Source organism: Epargyreus clarus, unplaced genomic scaffold (assembly GCF_041222505.1).
Source record: "Epargyreus clarus isolate Ecla_fem2 unplaced genomic scaffold, WU_Ecla_fem_2.2 ptg000008l, whole genome shotgun sequence".
NCBI classification, from domain to species: Eukaryota; Metazoa; Arthropoda; class Insecta; order Lepidoptera; family Hesperiidae; genus Epargyreus; species Epargyreus clarus.
Window position 1 is genome coordinate 3,117,893 of NW_027332216.1, and position 24,535 is coordinate 3,142,427.

The 24,535-nt window shown below is 35.9% G+C and overlaps 1 protein-coding gene across 1 annotated transcript; it reads left to right on the plus strand.

Annotated features, from left to right (window-relative positions):
* The first annotated feature begins 228 nt into the window (after window positions 1-228).
* Sec15 (exocyst complex component Sec15) lies at window positions 229-14,820 on the plus strand. Its single transcript, XM_073075622.1, has 16 exons — window positions 229-451; window positions 808-957; window positions 1,562-1,667; window positions 2,189-2,327; window positions 2,867-3,047; window positions 3,345-3,420; window positions 3,499-3,640; window positions 3,971-4,264; window positions 4,504-4,639; window positions 5,056-5,141; window positions 5,427-5,637; window positions 6,225-6,317; window positions 12,864-12,978; window positions 13,237-13,333; window positions 13,603-13,803; window positions 14,267-14,820. Exons 1-16 carry the CDS (start codon window positions 431-433, stop codon window positions 14,505-14,507), a joined length of 2,289 nt encoding a protein of 762 aa, XP_072931723.1. The 5' UTR covers window positions 229-430; the 3' UTR covers window positions 14,508-14,820.
* The last annotated feature ends 9,715 nt before the right edge of the window (window positions 14,821-24,535 follow it).

The following is a 24,535-nucleotide window of genomic DNA, read 5'->3' on the forward strand; positions in this document are numbered from 1 at the left end:
TGATGATATTTTTTTTAATTGAAATTTTGTGATCATTGAAATACATTGCAGACAATTTTTTAACTTTTATTAAGTGCATAAAATAAATTAATATTAATAGATTTAAGCATATATCATTTAAGCATATTTAAGCACATATATCAAACGTGATGTATGGAACATCACGTTTGATATATTTTTTAAGGTAATCTATATTATGTTGTTACTGTCAATTGTCATTATGTCATTGTCAATGTCATTATGCGAAGTAAAATTAATTTGTATTGAAACTATTAAAATGAATTTTTAATTTACAAAACATTTGTCTTGTGTGTTTGGTTTCTATGATAATTGTTCCCAAATTACAAATTATATAAACTGCAACATTATAAGGATCTTGTAGCATCTATAAAATTAGTGTCAATTTCGTATTGGCGAAAGAAAAATCAAAATGACCAATGCTACTATACAGGTACGCCCATTAATTTCTAAATAAAACTTAGTATAAATGCCAACATTCGCTTACTGTGATATTGAAGTATTTTTTGACAAAAACATTTGTCTTTTTATATTTTGCTGGTGCCTCAGTAATAAATTTTGACACATAGACTACAAACACAGCACTTTGCTTATAAGAACACTGCTGTAAAGCGCTGGAATGTGAAATGAGCATGAAGTGGACATCATTAGACCGACATGGCTAGTATTGGAGCTTTATGACACTGCTTCCATGTGATACCTGTTTTGTCGACAGACCTGCTATCAACAGAGGGATATATGTGTTTGTTGTTGTGTTGTAGTATTTATAATCTACATTATTAATTTCAGGAGATAGAAGGCATAGATGACTACTGGGGGCCAGCTTTCCGCTCTGTGTATGAGGGAGAGGGAGGTCATGAGGCCTTCGTGCAGCAACTCGATGAGAGAATCAAGCAGCATGACAAGGAGATTGAGAAGCTGTGTAATTTTTATTATCAGGTAATAAACAAATATATTTTACATAATGTAGGTAAATGTAATAAATGATCTTGCTGTCTACCAGATGGTAAGTTATACACATTTGTAACCAACTTCAGATAAAGGGTCCTACCTGAGGTCGGCCATGGATGCATTGCTACCACTAAAGACTAAGTTGGAAGGACTTTGGTAAATATATTTCCTATATCACACTCTTCAAAGTTAAACACAGCACAACTCAACAGGTGACACTGCTGTTAAGTGCTGCTGGATGTGTTTGTTGTTAGGCAGAAATTGGTGTGGCGATGGTGCCTCCGGAGTCGAACCATAAAGGGTTTTACCTTCATAGATAAATATGCTTCAAATATTCAAATTCAAATTCAAATCTCATTTATTCAAAATTGATTCATATAGAATACTTTTTGAAAGTCAACAAACTACCACTGCTTCGGAAGGTATTTCGCTATGGAGAAGAAGCGGCGCAAGAAACTCCACTCCCAAGAACTCCATCATTATTTGACCCAAATTTTTTTACTATTTGGTCATATACAATTTTAGAAATAATACTTGTAAAAGTGTATTTGTAATAACATAATACTATTTTTTTTTTTTATAATTCTTGCAGGGTTTCATAGATTCGATCAGAGAGTTGTTACAAGTACGTTCTCATGCAGAGGAGCTGCATGCAGAGATATCAAATGTTGATGCTAATGTCAAAGAAACCACTGAAGGTAAGTGAAAGAATCAATTTTACGTTCATTTGTTATTCATAAATCATTAAGGGTAGTGATAGCCTAGCGGTTAGAAACTGGACCTTTAATTCTGGCAATCTGAGGTTCCAATCTCAGGCATGCATCTTTCATCTGTCAAAATTATGTGCATACTCGAAATTAATGATCACTTGCTTAAACAGTGAAGTAAAACATGAAGGCAACATAAATGCCGGAGGCTTCTAAAAAAATTCTCACTTTGAGAGGAGATCTGTGCTCAGTGCAATGGAATAAAGATATCAATTTCTAATTTTTCATTTTCTACAGTTTTGAACTCTAATATCTCAGAAAGTATTACTTACAATATTTACACACATACAATTGTTTGATTGTAATCACTATGGGAATCAATTGGCTGAATTTTTTATCAATGGCCACAGAAATTATATAGTTCAAAATGGTTGACGTGTATACCACGTCAGATATAAAAATGTTATATACCCTTTAGTTTTATTAATGTTTTTATGATGTATATAATTTAGGACTATGCACCAGAGCTGAGGAGCTGATTAGGGCGCGTCGTGCGGAGCTGAACATTGCTGCGACTATTGAGAAGATGGAGTTGTGTTTGCCGTTACTGACCACATACTCCAAGTTGAAAACTCAAGTAGAAGCCAAAAGGTATGTCTAGTTGTTCAATATTGAAACTTAACTGAAATAAAAGTTCTGAAGGGTGTATGAAGTCTGCCAACCGGTATTTGGCCTTTACAGGCTTAAACCCTTGCTGGAGGGAGATAAGGGCCCAGCAATGGGGTAGTAATAGACAATAGGATTTATATGAAAATGTATGAAATGTAACAGTCCAGTAAATTTCCACATTCAATCCCTGTTCAGGCAATTATCCAAATGGTAATTTAATTTGTGTATATCATGACAAAATAGGACTATGGAAATGAAATGAAATGAAATATATTTATTTTGTATAGGCCAATGACGCCACTTACAAATTGTCAGGTATAATATTTTTCTGAAACTACTACCGAAATGGTTTTATTTTAATGAATTAATTATTTTTTTATACATACTTTGTTTTTGGTCATCTGTTAAATTATTGAAGGTTTGCGAAAGTCAATCATTTTTTTATACACAATGTATGCATAATTCATATGTACATTTGGTACATTAATAAGATAAGAACCTATCCATTTTTAAATATCCAGGTACTACCCTGCTCTAAAGACATTGGAGCAGCTAGAACACGTGTTGCTTCCTCGTGTGGGCCCCTACAAGTGGTGCGCGCAAATATCCGCCGACATCCCCCGCCTTCGCCAGTCCATACAGGACGCCTCTATGGCAGATCTAAGGGACTTTCTGGAGAATATCCGGAAGCTTAGTCCTCAAGTATGTAGTTGTGATAAGCGCTTTACTTTTATACTGTAAATTTTACAGTGTACAATATCGGGGACCGAATTTTTATGGTATTGAAATTCAATGCTTAACAGCAGCGTGGCCAATAGCAGAAAAACGCCTATAATTTGATAAATACTTAAAAATATTTAAGACATACATTTGTTTAGAAAAGATTATTTATAGTTTTCTTCCTTCGCTACTGCTTAACAAAGTAATTTTCACATACAAGTTTGATAAGAAATATATCGAGGTATTTTATGAGACATCTAATCTTTTTTCTCTTTATAGGTTGGTGCTATGGCTTTGAAGCAAACACAAGAGATGCTCGGACGAAGTTTGGCAAACATTGTCAAGAGTAAGAAAGGTACATTTTAAAAATCTTTCAGTTTTAAATTATCTGGTATATTAATGTGTGGCGTTAACAATGTTTTATTTGTTTTAGATATGGCAGTGCTCGGTATTTCGAATAAGGAGAGTGTAGGTCCCCAGTGTCCTCATGAGTTGGTGGACTTCAGCCCACTTCATCGGTGTCTACACATTCACAGTGTGTTGGGTGCTAAAAATGAGTTTATACAGTATTACAGGTAAAATTCCGTTTTTCTATTCAAATAATAAGTCTATGGAGCACTTACAAATTGTCAGCAAAAATATTTTTTCTTATACAAACGAAGAGAAATACTTCCAATACAATTAATATTTTTTATAAATTAGAAATTTGTAACCTATTATTATTAATAAACTATATTGTTTTCGTAGAGTTAACATGCTTGACAGTTCTTTATAGCTTTTACTACAAGTTTGGTCAACTTGGCTAGTATAGTAAATGAAAATAATACCAGATTTTGTGCATAATCCAAAAATATTTCATGTCTTCAAAATTTAAGCAAAATACTTTATTAAAAGAATTGTTTCAGAGCCCAACGCAAGCAACAAGCGCGTCTTGTTCTGATTCCATCATCAGGCAATCTCCATGACTCCATTCAGAGTATGAAGAGCTACCTGAACGCCGTCCTGGGCTTCTTTATCCTCGAGGAGCACCTCCTGACTACCGGAGCTGGTCTGGTGTCGAAGGACTGGCTGCTGGACACCTGGAGCATGTCGGTCACGAAGGTGGCTTCCACGCTCAGAACGAATACATCGCTCATCACCGATCCTACCCTGATGTTGAGCATCAAGCATCAGATTATGCTGTTCATCAATGCTTTGAAGTAAGTAAAAGTAACTTGATTTCTTTTTCAAATAATTGTGTAAGTAAATAAGTTCCCAATAATGATAACAAATGTTAATTCCTCTAAGGTTTAGGTGAAAAGTCTCAAAAAATACTAGCTTATTAATTATTTATTTATTTATTTATTTATATTTATTGATTTATTCATACATTCACTCTTTTAATCATTCATTCTTTAAAATTACTACATATAACTAATAAAGGATATTATTTCTTTAGATGCTATGGACTTCCAACGGACCCACTGCCTCTGTTGTTGCAAGAGATGGCTGAACACTACACCGAGGTACTGATGCAGAGATGGGTGGTCGTGTTCCGTGATATACTTGACAACGCTTCATTCTTGCCTATTGAGGTAATTATCATCTTACGTTCATGTATAGTCCGCGTAAAACTGCTAGTCCGCTCTGAATATAGAAATAAGACGCGTCGCCATAGCAAATTGTATGACTACACCTGCTCGCAACAACTTCTGAGCGGACTAGCAGTTTGGAGCGTATTATAACATATGACCTCTAATTTATAGTCTATGATTGGTAGACTATGCTCATTGATCTATTGTTTCTAGTCTATGACTTTAATTGTTGTATGCTAGTGTTGTGGTCCGTACCTTTTCCCATGAATTTATGATCTGTGGTTAAAAATGAAATTGGATGTAGCAAATAGTAATAGTGAAAATAAGATTGAATGAGTAACTTTTCTTCGTTTCTATTAACATAAGTGTTTTAAGATGTGTTGTAAATGAATTCGGTTTTTGTAATTGTTTTACAGGTAGAAAACCAAGAGCAATATGATGGTGTTATGGACACCTTTCCTTACGAGGGTGAAGAATTGGAAAGTCAACCGTTTCCGAGAAAGTACGTATTTTATCGTTTTTAGACATATTGTCTGATTGCTCAAGTTTCGCTAGTATAACAGAAGGTGATAGTATCCTCTGAGGTTCGACTCCGACGGCACCACCTCCACACCTATTTCTGCCTCATAACAGCAGTGTTAAGCGCTGCTGTGTTCTGGTTTGAAGGCGTTCCAGCTTAGTCCTCAAGAGTACCGGCTCAACTGTGGCCGACCTTAGGTGGATTGCATGCTCGTCTGCTACTCCTATAATATAAAAAAAATCTATATTGGGTTTGTATCTTCCCCAGGTTCCCGTTCTCGTCAATAGTCCCAGCGGTATACGTACAAGTGAAGGAGTTTATCTACGCGTGGCTGAAGTACTCCGCGGGGCTGGGGCTGGGCGGCGGCAGCCGGGCGGCGGCGGCGCGGCACTCCGCCTCGCTGCTGCTGAGCCGCTCCTTCACCGGCTGCCTGTCCGCGCTGTTCCGCCGCCCGCTGCCGCTCATGCAGCTGGTGCAGGTGGGTGCTCCCGGGGCGGCGCTCCGCCTCGCTGCTGCTGAGCCGCTCCTTCACCGGCTGCCTGTCCGCGCTGTTCCGCCGCCCGCTGCCGCTCATGCAGCTGGTGCAGGTGGGTGCTCCCGGGGCGGCGCTCCGCCTCGCTGCTGCTGAGCCGCTCCTTCACCGGCTGCCTGTCCGCGCTGTTCCGCCGCCCGCTGCCGCTCATGCAGCTGGTGCAGGTGGGTGCTCCCGGGGCGGCGCTCCGTTGGGCTGGGGCTGGGCGGAGTCAAGTCTGTGGCAGAACTAGTGTGGGTCAACCTTGCGGGTGCCACCGCAACACCGATGTCTAGCGGAAAACGATATTGCGTGTTAGTGGAACGGTGTGCAGGCTGACATACACGTGCGTGCATATGCGACCATGCTACAAGTGCAAATGTGTAACCTGTACGTGCACACGCGTACGCTTGCGAGCGTGTCCGTCCACAGTGGTAATACCTTTTTGTGTTTTAATAATATTATAACTTATCCAATTTATACATTGTGAGAGTTAAGAAATAGAAAGTAAAATTAATAGTTATTAAAGTACTAAACTTAAGTTAAAATTTCAGATCATCGTCGACACGAAGTACTTGGAAGATGCGACATCATATCTGTACGAATTCATAAGCAACATCACCGGATCGGAAGTGGTAACTACGCAGGTAACGAAAATTAATTGTCCTAACATCCCTGCCACTACTATTACAGCTTTACACATTGTTCATAATTTTTTGCCATTTTACCAGCCTTTTACTTAGAGTATGAAACTTGATTCGAAATGGTTTTTCGATTTTACGAAATGTAGATAGCGTTACACAGGGTGAATTTTTCAAATAGGCCTTCAGGGTTAAATCCGAAATTATAAGGATTAACGAGAATTCTGAAAGGAGTTATGAGGCGAACTTTGATAAAAACCAAAACTGCACCTTCACAAAAAGCACACCTTGTATTATTCCATTATTTATTTATTTTAAGGTTCACCAACACAGGATACACCATCGGTCCTTAATTTCTAACACATAATATATTAATCAATCGTGTTTTTGCAATTACAAGTGAACACAGTTTACATATTTATTTTCACAAAAAAACAAAAACGGATTATCGTATTATAAGGTGGGATGTAGGTGACAATTGAAACTTAGGAATGCTCGAATGATACTACTCTTTATTTCATATAAACACTGGTTATATAGGTTGCATGATTACACAGATCAAACAATTATTAGACTAAACAGATACATTTAATACATACCTCACATCACCCTACTAATTGAAAAAAAAAAAAATAGTAATGCATTTTTTTTTTACATAATAATATAATCAAGATACATACGGTTTTGTGCGGTTTTTATGAATAATATCGGTTTTTCCATATTTATTAATTATTTCTACATTTGGTGGTATATCTTTTACAACTTTATAAGGACCTGAATAAATGTTATTAAACTTACTACATGGTGCATCATTTTTTACTAAAATTAAGTCATTTTCCTTATAGCTAATAGGATTAACATGTTTGTCATACACTACTTTTCTATTTAACTTACTTCTCAATAAATTTTTTCTAGCCTCTTTCTGCGAAAGTTGCAAGCGATATTTTAATTCACGTGGGTAACTCTCAAAGTTATAAAGTGGTTCTAATTCTGATGTCAGATTGCTAGGAAGAGAACATTTCTTACCGAATACTAACTCATATGGTGTAAAACCTGTCTCTGCATGCACTCCTGTGTTATAAGCAAAACACCAAAAAGGAATCCACTTACTCCAGAACTCGGGATGGTTTTCTGTTTGAATACGTAAAAATGCATTCAAATGTTTATGAGTAACTTCTAGAGCTCCTATCGACTGGTGATGGTATGCTGCTGAATTTAATTGCTTAATATTTAACAACTTACATACCTCTTGAAATACTTCTGAAAGAAACTCCTTTCCTCTGTCTGTTGCTATTTCCTTAGGAACGCCATATCTGAGAATAAAATTATTAACAAATGCTCTCGCGACTTCTTCTGATTTTTTAGAAATTAAGGGATAACCTTCTACATACTTTGTAAGTTCGCATTGTAACGTCAACACATAAGAAAAATTGTCATTATCAGTCTCTAAGGGACCTACGAGATCTAAAAATATTTTTTCAAATGCACTATCTGCTGTGCTAGTTATAACCATTGGTTCTTTTTTAGGTATTGAATATTTTTGGCGCTGGCATCTATCACACCGTTTTACAAATTCTCTAACATCTTTTTCAATACCAGGCCAATAATAATATTTCTTTATATTATTTGACATCCGCCTCATACCAGCATGGCCACTGCTAGGTAAGAGATGAAAGTCATTCAAAATAACTTTTCTATCATCCTTATTTTCAATCCTTTTTACATCACTTAAAATACATATACGCGGTCCGGACCTAACCTTATTATTCTTTATCTCTGCTAATAGTTTTTTAATAAAGATATCATTATCTTTGCTTTTTAATATGTATATTTCTTCTATCTTTAATAAATTACAAAAATTATCTAACTCTCTCACAAATTCGTCTCGCGCCATTTGCGATTGAGAATTTAGAAATTTTACATAAATAGTTCTTTTACTTTCAACATAACATAATATTTTATTTTCTTTACTTATAATTCCCTTTTTTCTCAAGTTTTTTAACTTCTCGCCATCAATAAATCTTAATTCGACTGATTCCTTTGGTTTGATATAGGTATTTACCACTTGTGGTTGATCAGACCTCAAATTTGTGGGTACCATATCATCTACACTATCAGGTTTATTTAATTTTCGAGCTTGTGCTCTCGTCATAACATTTATTACATTTTCATGCATTTCTCTTAAATCTTGTATAGTGATTCTAGACAGTGCGTCTGCAGCTGCATTGTCAGAACCTTTTATATATTGTATTTCAAAATTATACTCTTCTAACGCCATTCTGAATTTGATAAGTCTACTAGAAGGATCTTTCATATTAAATAAATATATTAACGGTTTATGGTCTGTAAGTATTTTAAAATGTTGGCCATATAAATATGGACGAAAATACTTTACAGCCCAGACTATTGCAAGCAATTCTTTCTCTATCACAGGATAATTCTTTTCCCCTTTGTTCAAACTTCTACTAGCATACGCTATTGGTTTACCGTTTCCATTTGATAAAATAGCTCCTATAGCATTGTTCGACGCATCGGTCTGAACAATAAAACAATTTTGTTTGGAAAAATCTGGATATTGTAATAAAGGCGGGTTTATTAAACGTTGTTTTAAAGTTTCAAATGACTGCTGACATTCACTATTCCATTCGAATTGTACACCTTTTCTTGTCAATTTATTTAATGGATGTGCAATTTTTGCAAAATTTGGGATGAATTTTCTATAGTAATTAGTAAAAGCAACGTATCTCTTAACTTCATCTGTGGTCATAGGAACAGGATAGTTTTTAACTGTAGCTATTTTAGCAGGATCTGGCATAATACCATTACCTGATATTACATGTCCTAAATAAAGAATTTCTTTCTTAAGAAAATCACATTTTGCTGGGTTCAATTTTAGGTTAACAGTACGTAGTCTATTAAATACATCTTGTAAATTCTTATTGTGAACCATTAAATTTCTGCCAAAAACAATCAAATCGTCTAAATAAATTAAGCACTTTTCATAATTTAAACCTGTCATAGCCATTGTTATCATTCTAGAAAAAGAACTTGGGCTAGTTTTCAGTCCCATCGGCATACGCGTCATCTGGTACTGACCCGAATGAAATGCTGTGAATTTCCTACTATTTTCATCTAACTTTACGTTGTAATAGCCTTGGTGTAAATCTAAATGTGTAAAATAAATACTACCTGCCAATGATTCTAAAATTTCTGTAATATCTGGCAACGGAAATTTGTCATCCTCTATACAATTGTTAAGTTTTCTATAATCTACTACTAATCTCCATTTTTTAGCTTCCGTTGAGTTTGATTTCTTAGGTACTAATAATATTGGGCTAGACCAGTCGCTTTTGCTAGATTCTATTATACCTTCCTCTAACATCTTCTTAATCTGATTTTTAACTTCATCTTTTTGAGAATATGGTAATCTGTATTGTTTTGAAAAAATAGGACTAGTATTAGGTTTTATAGAAATAGTATGAGTGTATACATCAGTAGTACTTAATTTATCTCCAGGGAGGTAAAATATATCTGCATATTTCGCGCAAACATTTTCAATAGTTCTTTGTTCTTCATCATTTAAATGTTGCAACTTCATTAAAGAAAACAATTGTTTTACCCTATCTGAATTATTTTTTGATTTTTCAAACACACAAATGTCATATTCACAAAGTTTTTCAATTTTAGGTTGTATTTCCGTTAATGCTATATCCTTATCAGTAGCGTTTAATATTCGAATAGGTATTAAACCATTTTTAGGAGTAGCTATAGAACTTGCTAGAAAAACACCATCTTTTATTTCTTGCGATGATACTACACAATCTTCATTAATGTTTGTATAAATAAAATGTATTGACTCACTTCGAGCCGGAATGTTAAATGTAACTTTACATGCATTTAACAATGCCAAAGACGTAGCTTTTGTATCAGTAAATAAAGTTAAAACATTTTTATTAAAATCTAATTGAGCTTTGTATTTATTTAAGAAATCACGACCTAAAATTCCATTAGCTTTTATCGGTAGGTTATTAAAAACATAAAATTTCTGACTAATCGTTTCGTCTCCTAAAGTCAGAGGTAAATGCACGTATCCTATTGCTTGGACTTTGCCACCTAACCCGTTTATTGTTACGTTCCCTTTATGGATAGGAATGTTACATTCGAGAACATGTTTATATGTACATGCTGACAAAGATGCTCCAGAATCTACTAGAAAATAATGTCGTTTATACTGATATTTTTCGGAAGAAAAAGAAACAAAACAGTTACTATCACTAGCTAAAATAAAATTGTCACTATTAGTCACGAAAAAACTTGTTGGATGTTGTTTCTGAATTTAAAGTATTTTCAGTGTTATTCATAATATTTATATTACGTTCTTTACGTATCCCTTGATTTCCTCTATTAGAATTATAAAAATTACCTCTGTACGGCCTTCGTCCTCTCGTTCCTCCTCGAGTCCACTGGCCTCGAGTAAACGAATGTGTACTGGTATCCGTGTACTGGTGTCCTCGCGCTCGTCCTCTATATGTTACGAAGTTTCGACCTCCGCGCTGGCCTCTGAAGTTATTAGAACGGTTTCTGTTATAAAAATTAGTGAAAGGTCTTTTCGACATACCCATTATTTCTCCTGAAGTAGAAGCTGAAACCTCCTCATCTTGCGCAGCTTGCACAGCGTCCTTTAAAGAGCTGTAGTTTCGAGCAGAAATAATTGTACTTAACCTACGATTGCGCAAACCGTCAGAAAATTGCTTAATAGCCATTTTTTCATTGATTGGTTTTAAAATATTGTAACATTGCTCATTACCGTCGGATTGCGTAATCGTCAAATCCACAAATAACTCTGTAATCTCTTTCCCATAATCTGCAATTGACATTTCATTTTGTTTAATTTTTTGTAATTTATTTTGTATTGCCGTTGCAGCTTTTTTACATAACAAAACACTTTTCATATCATCAATTAAATTACTGACAGTATCATATTTAGATTTTAACTTTATCTTAGCCTCTTGTGACAGTCTACTTTTCAGAACAAAATTAATTAAATTTTGCTTACAAGTATTCTCTTTTAATATAGAATTATAATATTCGATATTGTCAATTAATTGTTTGGTGTTAGATTCCTCGTTTGTCATAACAGGCAAAAGATTTAAGGCAGTTTTCAAATCAAATGAATTCATTTTTGTAAACGAATCAGAATCACTTTGACACAATAATAAAATATCCTCACGTAACTCCAAAAATTTATGACAATAATTTTCTATTAATATAATATCTTGAGAACTTAAATGTTTTTTCGAAACCTTATCTTTAAAATCATTTAACCACAAATTGTACTGGTCATAAATTACATTTATCTCCTTTAATTTACTTTCTAATACTTTCTCTGTTCTTCGTTTCGGTCCTAACTTTATTAAATACTCTCTAATTTTCTTTAAATCATCATATAATGTTACAATAATATCCATAACTTACCACCATAACGTAGAGTAATATAAAATACATTAAGCACCTGTAAGTGATTCATATTAAAATATAAGTATACATTTAATCAGCATCTAATCTAAACAAACGCAATTAACACCAATAGTTCAAATTTCAATCACTGCGTCGTCCGTGTAAGGTAAGTCTCTGAATTCGTTTTATAACCCAGTTCATGTTCACTGTTCACTTACTATGTAGATAGTTAGATACGATTACACGCGAAATAAATCCGGTCTATTTAATTATTTACGTACCTATGTATATACGAGTATACATTTTTTAATAATGTTTTTTCGAGAACTTATTATTTATTTGATTACACTTTCCCTATAATATATTTTCGATATACGCTTTATATTTTGGATATATGCACTTAACACATTTTACGCACACACTTTATACGGCATCTTCTTTTGTATCCGCGATCTCCTGCTGGAAGTGGCGTCTATAAACAGATCTTCTCAAGGCTGTTTTATTTATCTCCTCCGTAATCCATCTCCTGTGGCATTTTCTATAGATTCGGTATATAATATATAGGGCTCCCAATAAAACTGCTAGCACGATTACAGTTAACAGAATGTTAGTTGTTGACATGTGAAATCTGATTTCTTCTGAATAGTTATTACCAGCTGCTGCGTTTTGGACAATGACGGTCTCCTCCTTAGATTGCTGTTTTCCCATTTTTGTAGTTTTCGTGGTAAATTTGAATGACACGCGCGGCGCCTACTTTGCCAATCCGATCATTACACTGCACACGGCCCATTGTCGCAGCGTCTCAAATTCGCGGAGCGCGTGTATGCCTTTTCGGCAGGGTCGCCATATAAGGTGGGATGTAGGTGACAATTGAAACTTAGGAATGCTCGAATGATACTACTCTTTATTTCATATAAACACTGGTTATATAGGTTGCATGATTACACAGATCAAACAATTATTAGACTAAACAGATACATTTAATACATACCTCACAGTATATTGTCGTCCACAATTTAGTTTTTTAAATATTTTCTCAAATTATTTTTCGTTGTCAAGTATGTGGCGTATTAGTAATGTCTTTTATGTTTGCAGGCAGCGGGCAGCATGTTCCAGGCGGCGCGCGATGACGCCGAGCAGCAGATATGCGAAAAGCTTGAAAAGAAAGTCGACGAGTTTCTCGATCTTGAGAACTACGATTGGTTGTTGGGTAAGTGGCTTAATATTTTTATTTACCAGCTTTTCCCCGCAAGTTTGTACGTAGATAGTCTACGTACAGTTTAAAATATGACAAATATTCAAGCGCGGGATATGGAGGATTCCAAAACCTTGTTACCCAAAATTTTATGTTGTACCCATGTTCCACAATAAAAATGATTTGATTTGATCCATTTGTTATGCTATTGCCAATGTAAATGTTGAATATCTTTTTCAAACTTCCTACATTGTTATCTTCGGTTGTACACAGTGGAACCGACGGGGCAAGCCTCAGCGTTCGTAACGGACATGCTCAGCTACCTCTCTGGAGTACTAACTTCTCTCGAACACCTACCAGAACGCGCCAGGTATTAGTTTTATATTGAATTAAGATTATCTTTTTTAGGGAAGAGTAGGGGGGATTTTTTTAATAGGGAGACTTTATAATTTTATTTATAAATTTTAAGTGACCTGCTCCAGCGCTATTCAAAGGATTTGATATTCGGTTCAATTCTCAAAGGTAGCAACACGTCTGTGTTCTACCTTGGATAAGTTCATTACAGATATTCATCTACGTCAGGCACAACTTACCACCTGGATTTTATATTCGTTCCTTACAAGAATTAACCTTCCCCAGGGTGGCAGCAGTGCGAGCAGCGACCAACCGCATCGCGATCCGCCTAAGGAACTTACTGCTGGATCCAGCAGTGCGGCAGGTGTCGTCGGGCGCGCTGTACCAGCTGGACCTGGACGTGATCCAGTGCGAGCAGTTCGCGGCCGGCGAGCCCGTGCCCGGCCTGCGCGAGGGGGAGCTGCTGGAGCAGTTCGCCAGCTTGAGGTTGGTGTGATGGCTCCCTACCCTGCTGCTGGACCGGCAGTGCGGCAGGTGTCGGGCGCGCTGTACCAACTGGACCTGGTTCAATCTGTTAGTGTGCAAAATGAGAACGTTCCAGGTTATCGGAGAAATCAAAATGTACCGAAATCTTATCTAAACTCCTATAATTATCAAACCCGTCGACAGAGTGGATATTTTGTGTATTTTAAGCGCTGGTCCAACATTTTTGAGGATGCCCTCCCCATTGACAATTGGAACATCTGTCCTTGTTTAAAAAAACTCTAGACATCACTAGCTCTAAAAGATGGTGAGGTGTGTAACTGAGGTTCGAATCCCAGACCCCAGCGTGAGCGAATTATAATCCATTAGGTTATCTTTGCATTCTGTACTGTGTTTGTAAAATGAAAGTGGGGGGAAGGGAACAGGATGCAATCTAAACGATTAAAATTTAATAAACATCTTCTAGGCAACTCCTCGACCTGATAACCGGTTGGGACTGGTCCTCGTACCTCCACGACGTCGGCATCGAAGGCGGGAAGTACGCGCTGGTGACTCCCCGCGACGCCGCAACACTCCTCGAGAAACTCAAGGAGGCTGAACAGAAGTCGTCCGTCTTCTCTGTTTTAAAGAAGAACGAGCGAGACAGGAGGAAGTTGCTCGACACCGTCCTGAAGCAGCTGAAACAGCTGCAGAACCAGGACGGCTGACGAAGATCGAAATGTTAAGTTGTTTATCGTTTTGTTGAATGAATGACATGTTAAGGTGTTTTTTGTTTTATTAAGACATTTAAAATGGCCGTATGCAAATGAAATTCACTTCAGTATTTTCGGGTAAAATAATGCCTAAATATTTTATATTATGGCCTTTTTCTAGAAGACCAATATTGATGTTTTACGTTCATTCATTCATTCTTAAGTTTATAGTTTTGTAGAATGAGTGTCATGTTATTGTTTTGTTACGGCAAGCATCTCAAATGGCCGCATGTAATGTAAATCCTTTAGCAAAAAATTTTGGACAAAATTAATGTTTATGTAATATTTTGTTTTATAGCCTTTTCTACACTACCAATGTTGAAGGTTTTCATTCGTTCATTTTTAATTAATAAGGGACAGGAGAAGGGCGTTATCAATTCGACAGGCTCTTATCAGCACCACATTGCAATGCGATGCATTGCGCCTATTGTGTGCACGCCCCGTTAAAGTATATTTAATTTATATTTCCATTTATTACCTTTGTGTATACTTTTTAATCTATATTTAAAATATACCAGTCGTAGAGTAAAATTCTGAGGCTAGAACAAAAAATTTGACAGTGACACTAAGGAATAAGGATAATTCTATTGGGGGTAAGGCGCTGCGCAAACGGGGACACTTTTGTGTCTTGTGTCAGACACAAGCTACCGATGAATATTTCATTTCTATAGAATCAGTATGAAATCATTCAACTCCCTGCGCATACGTGTGTCCAGTTGCTTCCACTTAAGACTATATTCATAACGATCAAGAAGTGTTCGGTGTCGGTAACTGGAAACGTATATGGTAAAAGTCGTCAGTTGAAGACACAAGCAACATTAACAAATTTCCTTACAATTACGGTTTCTTACAGCTACGGTTTCTAGTGGTGTCCCGTGTCGGTGACAGGACATCGGCAACTGTGTCCGATTGCCGACACGGGACACAGTGAGCACGGTTGCTTGTTATGGTGTGCTGTGTCAGTAACAGAAAGTGTCCCCGTTTGCGCAGCGCCTAAAATAAGGTTTAACATCATGATTTTGAATTTTTGCATTTAACTATCTGGTTAGAAATTATGCAACACTTGTTCCACGGTTTTTGTAAATTCGGGTTGAATTCAGGGGTTTAAATTAAAACCCCAGGGGTTGAATTCCAGGACCGAAAACTTGTAATTTGTATAAAAAGTTAATTTGATGAGCTGTTTCTTAGCATATTTTTTATATATTGTAAAAATCCATATTTAAATCAAAAGTTATTTTTTTTTATATTGTAACATTTTGTCTAGTATTTTTTACATCAGAATAAGTAAAAAGAGTATAACCGTATATAAATATAAATAAATTTAGTAGTACATCTAAACCCTAAACATTTTTTTCATCAATTGTTAAATAAATTCAGTAAATAATATTTATTTAATTTGATTAAATAATGATTATTTATTATTGATTAAATATTGATTTTTAATAAAACATTACTGGAAAATTAAGATAAATATTAACTAGTAATATCAAATATGTAATATCATGTTTAAGTTATTTTCAGTTATTTTAATGATATGTGTATAGGTAGCGACCCAGTGACTTATTTTTGTATATAGTGATAGAAAGCATTTAGTATGTACCCAGATCATAGATATCTAATAAATTATTCTTTATATCATGACTATTTCATTTATGTTATATGTTTCAACCTGATGCTGATTTATAACAACAATGTTCATGATATCAGACAAAACAACATCAATCTTGTGGTTTAGATCAAGATGTGGCAAGGGAGATACCTTATACGAAATAATAGTGAAATTCCACCTCGTCCTTAGGGGGTACCAATGCATCTATGACCGATCGACGAGAATTTGAATATAGATGACCTTGGAGCGGTAATGGCTACCTATCATTAAGTAAAGTGCATGATGATCTACTACTTCTTTATTATAAAAAAACCACTGCATATTGCAATAAGTAACCCCGTGCAAAGGTAACAAGCGCTAGAGGAATAGATTACCCTCATTTCTCATGAATAATTGTTATAATAATTTCATTCACGCACGTGTTAGTTCGAATATGATCTAATTTGCTTGTATACAAATCGTGTAGTACCTCACGAGATCGTAATAAACAATTGGTTACTATGAATCGGAATTGGCACACCGAATCAATTGATGAATGATTATTAGATTAGATCCGCCATTCGTGCCTGCACAATACTGATCCTGTGATATGGTCATTAATAGTACTGTGCATAGTCTGATTATTATCATCAGGTGTAGGATTGGTTTTAAGGTGGTGAAGGTTGTGTATTATAAGCCTGAATGTTATACATCGTCACAGCTAAGGCTTGGCCTGACCTTACGAGCGGCTGCTAAGGATGCATCCTTCAATAACTTCAAAAATAAACTAGATAACGAGGTAGGTATTATAAGGAGTCGGCGAAAAAGGTCGTCAAGATGTTCAGTGTTCATATTTCATTGATTAGAATAGTTCTGTCAATAAAAAGTACCAGGGGAGATAAGCTTCAAAGCTGTCAGGTGCACAAAATATAGAGCTTGCCTCATCATTAGCAGGGGCGCTCATGACTAGCTACGACGTTGTGATTGGGATCCTACTTGAGGACAGCCAGTGGATGCGTCATTAATCCTGAGGACTAAGAATGCCTCATATTACTTTCATTCCCTTACTCCCCTGTCACACCCTTTAAACTAGGCCATTTAATTTCACGAATACTAAAATCTTTTTTTTTATATTTTTTTATATAGTAGCAGACGAGCATGCAGTCCACCTGTTGGTAAGTGGCTACTGCCGCCCATGGACATCTGTAATCAACCCCAGATAGGATTAGATATTCCTACGTGAGGTCGGACACAGATGCGCCGCTACCCCTGAGGACTAAGCTGGAACTCCTCGGAAAAGTCTTACCACACCCTTCAAACCGGAACACAGAAGCTCCTAACACTGCTGTTATTAGGTGTGGCGGTGGTGCCGCCAGAGTCGAACCACAAAGGGTGCTACCACCTTCGATCTTTCGGTTTTGATAGATTACAGATATGTACTTAATGGTAAAGTGGTCACATAACATGCGACTGTTTATTAATTCTACTCCAATTCATAGAACATTGTCAGTAGATTTGAATCAATAAATCTGCTGAAACTAAAGCTCGCGTGACCGTACTATATGGAACGACGACCATTAATCATCAAGAAGTAAACAATGTTTATATAATATATTATGATAAAATTACGCAATGGTACCTTTACATATAAAACAATAGTATCTAAATACACATAAAGGCAATAGTCGGTAAAGAAAGTCGATTTGAAGATCAAAAGCTTATTGAAAAGTTTTTGTTCTTGTCTATGCTAAGGGGCGTTCGGACTCGTGTTCTCCCTTTGAGTAATAACATGACATAAAGTTAAAAATTTGATAATGAAAGTGTATGGTCAGTTGTAAAGTCACTTCATATCTTCAGAACTTCTACCATATTTGGGGTTGTTTAGAGAATATCCTTGGAAACTACATAGCATCAGGCCTTATGTCTATGATCAGGCCTATATTCTTCGATCGCGCCAAATAATCGATCAGGCGTCCATTAATCAAATAAAACAAACAAGCCCCGCCAAATATAATGTCATTGCGCAATCTGGATCGGCGATCGTATCTCTTATCGATCGTGCGCACGCAAGGTTGATCCGTGACCTTAGCTCTGATTGTGGCGCCAATGCGAACTTTGATTAGGTTTAAGCTAAGGATGTAACGAGCTTAACCGTAACTGTAACCGAAACTGTCGGATATCCGAAATAAAAATATCCGAAACTGTAACCGAATCCGTAAGTTTCGAATAATTTCGGATGTGGGCGTAGTTTAACGCCCATTGATAATCAGGTTAGAGATTGAAAGACCAACGATTGAAATTGGACCATTCTAGTATATAGAATGTGTCAAATTTCGATGTTTAATAAATAAAACATAGGATAGATTGATTATTAATAATAGGAGTTAATAAGACGCCATTATGAAACACTTTTTGTTTTGCCTGACCAAAACGACGGTCTGACTTTATAAATGAAACCTTATTGTTTTTGATGTTTGATTATCTATTTGTAGTTTTTACATATTTTTTTTTATATTGCTAAAAAGTTATATTTGTAACCGAAGCTATCGTATAATCCGAATTAACGAGTATCATAAGGTGGGTTTATTAAAAATATGATATCGGTTATAGATCCGAAATTTCATATCCATACATCCCTAGTTTAAGCCTAATGCCGTTTCGGTAATAGAGCTTCAGATTAGGATTAAGATAGAACTGACGTGGTTAGATTTGTTGCTTATATTAGCCACGTAATAAGATTAAAGAAATGAATAACACATTTTCTAAAAGATAAGTCGTGTTATCTCAAATCAGAATCGAAGTGTCTATCTTTAATTTCACAATTTCTAAGCTCATAAATTTGTTTATTCCCAAAGGCTTTTTGCCTGTTTGGTAAGGAATGATCTTGGAATATTTGGATTGCTTTTGATAGTAGCGTTTATTATATGTGTTACATTTCTTTAATAAGCTTGATGTAGATATTCGTCGTTGTGCACAATATTATTTGAACAGCGACTTTTCCATGGATTTTGGGAAAAAGGATAGATGAAAAGAAAGATATTTGTAACTGATTCATTCACTAGTAACGGATTCATTTAAGTTTCTGCATACTTAGTAATCTATTCATTGCTACTATCATAAATAGGTATTATAATTATCTTGTTATCATATGTGCTAAGTAAACGGTTTTTTACAGTTCTATAATTATTTATTATTGGAGTTATATATTCTGGTAAACGGATGAAGTGGTTTGTGCAGTACCTAACCATTGTCCCCAATATGTTCGACAATTTAGCATGATTAATATCGCGAATATGAGACAATAACAATAGGTTCTCTATGCGTACGATATTACCTACACACTAGGTCGGCTACATGCCCACGTCTGCTATGACAAATGGACTCTGCTAGCCGTTATCAGATAGCGGCTGCGTGACTCGCCACCCATACTAGGGTTGTGCTATTACGCGCTCTACGAATACAGTGAAGTTTAGCTTGAGATTGATAAATGTATTCGTATGCTTGCTGTGATATATGAAGAGAGGTAGGTACTGCCGACCATTATCGTTATGTAATATATGTTTGGATATATCATCTATTTAAATACAGGTGTGTGGTTTGGACCATAGGTTTGGACTGATAAGCTCAAATACAAATATAGCTGAAATAAGTATCATGTAGCTAGATTTGTGGTCCTTTTCCATGCTAGCTTTTGCCTGCGGTTCTGCCCGTGTTGGCTTCGTTAGTAAGTGTTACTAGTGTCCTATGTGCTAATTCGGCTCATAAGCGACGTGTGCCAAATTTCATTCAAATCCGACCTAGTAGTTCTTGCGTGAAAGAGTAATAATCGTCTATCTTAGTAAATACATGAATGAGAATTTGGGTCTTGCATACTTATTAGGTATACAAACGTTGTGCTTTCATGGTAGTAGAACCCCCTTGTGGTTCGACTCCGGCGGCACCATTACCACACCTATTTCTGTCTAATAACAGCAGTGTAAGGCGCTCCTGTGTTCCGTTTTAAAGGGTGTGGTAAGGGAGACATACTTTTCCGAGCGGTTCCAGCTTAGTCCTCAGGGGTAGCGGCGCATCTGTGGCCGACCGCAGGTAGGAATATCTAATCCTATCTGAGGATGATTATATATGACCATGCTATGCCTATATTATGAAAAAAAATGCTGTATTCAATACACATTACATACGAATACACAATGGGCACATGCCTACTTAAGCACACGCATTCTCATTACCAAATGCATTTCAAGTTAGCCCACTCGCCAACCTATAGACCTATGATATACAATTTATGTAAGGTCACCGTATGTGAATTATTCTGACAGCTCAAATTGAAAGGTGTTTACGGCAGCCCTGACGTCTGTTTGATTTAAATTCGGTCAATTCTTAGGTTAATAAACGCTTGGGGCTAAATGATATCGATTATTTAATAAGTCACTAAGAACTGTTTGTGAAATATTGGTATGTTTTTGTGTTTCTATTTATAATCATCTGTCACATTTTTTTATTTTTTGTTTTATATTATTGAAGTAGCAGAAGACTGTGCAGTCCGATAGTAAGTGGTAGTAACACCAATAGATATCTACAATAAATCCTAGCTAAGAGTAGAGTCCCATCTGAAGCCTGAAATTCTGTTCAGATAAAAGTAGAGTCCTACTTAATGCCTGACACCTGTGTAAGGACGGCAGTAGCCTTATTCTTAACTTATCATGACGTGGAGCGCAGGCTCGGTTTCTACTTCTATATTATAAAAAACCTTTAATTAGTAATTAAAGGTTCCACTCCACATTAAAGGTCCGTTTTTATGTGACACACTAATTACTGCTGATCTGTGTCAGTGTATGTAAACTTTAAGATTGTCAACGATTATGTTCAAGTTTTAAAAGGTAGAATCTTATGTGGTTCGCCTGGGGGCACCAACGCCGTAGAAATCTAATTTTATCTGGGGTTGATTACAGATGTTCATAGACGGCATTGCTGCTTCCCATCAGGCGGATTGCATGCTCGTCTGCTACACCTACTTATATTAAAAAGTACAACAAACTTAGACGAGATTACAACTTTACTTAAAAGTCAAGTTTAAAAGTGACGTAAAGTGGGTTACGAGCATGTCAAAGTCAGTGGCAATCGGTGGCGAGTTTTTTTTGCGCCGGTACGCTCTTTGCGTCATGAAGTGGAGCTTTTATCTAGCGCGCAAGGTTGCATAACTATGTAGTTGCAGTATTGCCGCAAATGTGATTTATCTCGTTAAAATGTTACCTTAAATAAGAAAAAAAATAATAAAAACATAATGATGAAATTGGAGTAATGTACCGTAATTTTTAGCAAAAAATAAGACAATTATGTATATTGTAGGAATATTTTTTTTGCGCGCACTTTTTTGTTTTTAGTTGGTACAAAGTTATAAAAAAATGTATCTCATGACTTCATGACATGGTTAAGGTTTACCTACACCTAACTAGATCATGGCATAGTATTGTTTTAATTTAGTTTTTAATAATAATTGTGCGAAGTGTTAGTAATGATCGATCGTAACTCATACTTAGATTAAAAGATTTAGGTTTAGTCAAATAACGAATGTTTAACATGGTAAAACGTATGGACTCTATTTTGTTTTACAGAAATTCTATAACTCTGTCTATCCTAGTAGTAGTATCTTAGAATGTAGGGTGTGGTAAGGCATATTCATTTTTTCTAAAGGGTTTCCTCAGGATAGGTTTAAACAATTTATTCTCAAATAAGACTATAAGATTAGCAACACATCTGTGCAATTAGTATTTTCATGGAGGACGCCTGTTCTATATGAAATTGATTACAAATGTCTATGGTTGACAGCGGTCACTCAACAAAAGATGCACTAGCATATTCGTTTGGCTTTTACACGCTTTTATTTTGTATACAAACAACACAGATTAGACAGACAGAACAGTTGGTTCATGTAGATAAGAGTAGTCTAGGATTTGACCATATTAAATTCCGGAGAATAACAATAAATAAACAATTTTTCCGAAGCTTGCCGAAGCATGACCGAATGACTATTCGGACTTACCCCGAAGGCATTTTCTTCCGATAAAGACTAAATGAATCATTGGCATAATACATATGTTGTTTCATTTTATAAGTTCATTGGTGTATGTCATATGTCAGGATCGAACTCGATAACCTGTCATTTATAACGTAGGCGGTCCACCTACGTGACTGATCCAGTTTTAACATTCAATAATAAGACCTGTATAAATGCGCGTTTATTCAGGTTTTATAGCATACATAAGTAGTGATAGCCTAGTGGGTAAGAAACTCGGCCTGTCATTCGCGGAGTCCGAGGTTTAAATCCCACGACCTTCCAATTTTTAGAGTTCCGTTCCCAAACGGATGCTTTTTACTAAGTCTCCGCTGTCTGCCCGTATGACACAGGGCTCTATCTAATGAACTCTAATAAGGTCGTTCAATATTTTACAATGCATTTAATTCTGTGGCTGCTATGATAACAAATACAAAAAATAAAAGTAATGAAAATTTGGTTGTCCGCTCCGTGTGCCAGTTCCTCTTATTTGGCCAATTATTTATAGTATACTTATATACATTAATATATACATTAATTAGTACTTGCTTAAAGAGCATTAACCAGTCGTTGAAACGCGTGTTTTCGAATATTGTCGCCAAAACGTGATGCAGCTTCGAGGCAATTTTCAAAACATGAATCGCCTGTGTTAGTATTAGCCATTCCGTTTGAAACGGTATTGTTAATCAAACTTGGATAGGGATAAATCGTAGTTAATTTGAATATATAATGTTACTACTCGTACAATACTCACTAGCCGTACTTCGTACGTCTACCAACACAATCCACACATGAAAAGTAAAAGGAAAAATAACATAATAATCTAAACGCTACAATTATTATCTCAAGCGTTTTATATGTCATTTATATGCAATTCAAATACAAATTATTTAAGTACCTACAAACAAGAACAGAGCCTTGTTGTTCAACTCTTATAACATTTAAAATCTAGTTAGGTATTTAAATACTAGTTCGATCTACATTCTACACAATTATGTCGATAATAAAGAACAATTTATAATATCGCTTTATTAGAATGATCAATATTATTGTTAGAATGGATCTAAGTATGATATAGGTATTGTCTGTGATTTGGATTGTAATTGGTAGGTAACGGTTACGGCTTTTAAGCTTGCTTTAAGATTTATGAACTATGAATATTATGAACTATGGTATATATAATTTTTATACCATGCAGTATGTATAGTCCGCGTAAAACTACTAGTCCGCTCTGAATATAGAACTGAATCGCGTCGCCTTAGCAAATTGTATGACTACACCTGTTAGCAACAATTTCAGAGCGGACTAGCAGTTTGGTGCGGGCTATACCACCCTCCCACAAAGGATGCGTGCAAATGCATGAAATTAAAATATACACCACCATACATACCACCAAATAATAATAATTACATGGATTCCCGCAAAGGAATGCCTGATACAATTAATTATTTTTCTATATAGTTTTCTTCGAATAAAATTCCCGACTAAATTGGTATTCGATTTTCAAGGTAATCAAAAGCAAAAGATCTGCTCTTCGATCATGCGAACCATAACCAAGATATTTGAAGCATCTTTTATAGAACTCGATCACTTCAATAAACTTCAAAAAGCGTGCAGAGCGGAGAATGCGCCAAAGTTTCCTATTGTACTGGCGAATGGCGTGTATGTTCATAAAAGCGTAAAAACATTTCAATGGCGTTACATATTTTCGCCAAGGCGGCCCGCCCACATCCTTGTTCAACCGTGGGAATGCTACACTTGTTATTGTATTGTGTTATAATACAATGTATCAAACGTAACCGTGTAATCTGCGTATAAATACCGATATGTTTTAAGGAAGTAAACAAGTATTCTTTATAAATCAATTTAGCTTTATTACCTTAAAATCATTGAGATTCTGCCATTCTTTAAAAATGGTGCAGAATTTCAATGATTTTAGCTCTACATTTAAAAAATAAACTATTTTCAAAGCATAATTTTGACACATCACGGAACTAGTGTTTAAATTTATGTAAGCTAAACTGTGAACCTACACAGAATGCGACTTAGCTAAGTCTGCATTTGCATAAGGATGTACAACTGTCCATCCTTGTAAGAGGTTTAAATCAAAATAATTACATCAAGATTCCTTAAACCGATGGAGGCCGAGGTAGCCAAGACCTCAAGATCACACGGATCCCGCCCACATATGATACGGTTTATTAGGTCTAGCTACGTTCTAATTTTGCACCACTTAATGGTCATTTGCATACATATGCGCGTATTATTTCTATACTCATTCCACAAATAAGTGCTTGTGTGTTGATAGGGATGGCGATTGTTTCTGGGAAAGATCGATCT

Bases quoted from the DNA above. Each gene is read 5' to 3' on its own strand.
- Sec15 (XM_073075622.1), top strand. From the start codon at position 431: ATGACCAATGCTACTATACAG. The intron at 1,668-2,188 runs GTAAGTGAAAGA...TATATAATTTAG, and splicing joins TGTCAAAGAAACCACTGAAG to GACTATGCACCAGAGCTGAG. The intron at 3,421-3,498 runs GTACATTTTAAA...TATTTGTTTTAG, and splicing joins CATTGTCAAGAGTAAGAAAG to ATATGGCAGTGCTCGGTATT.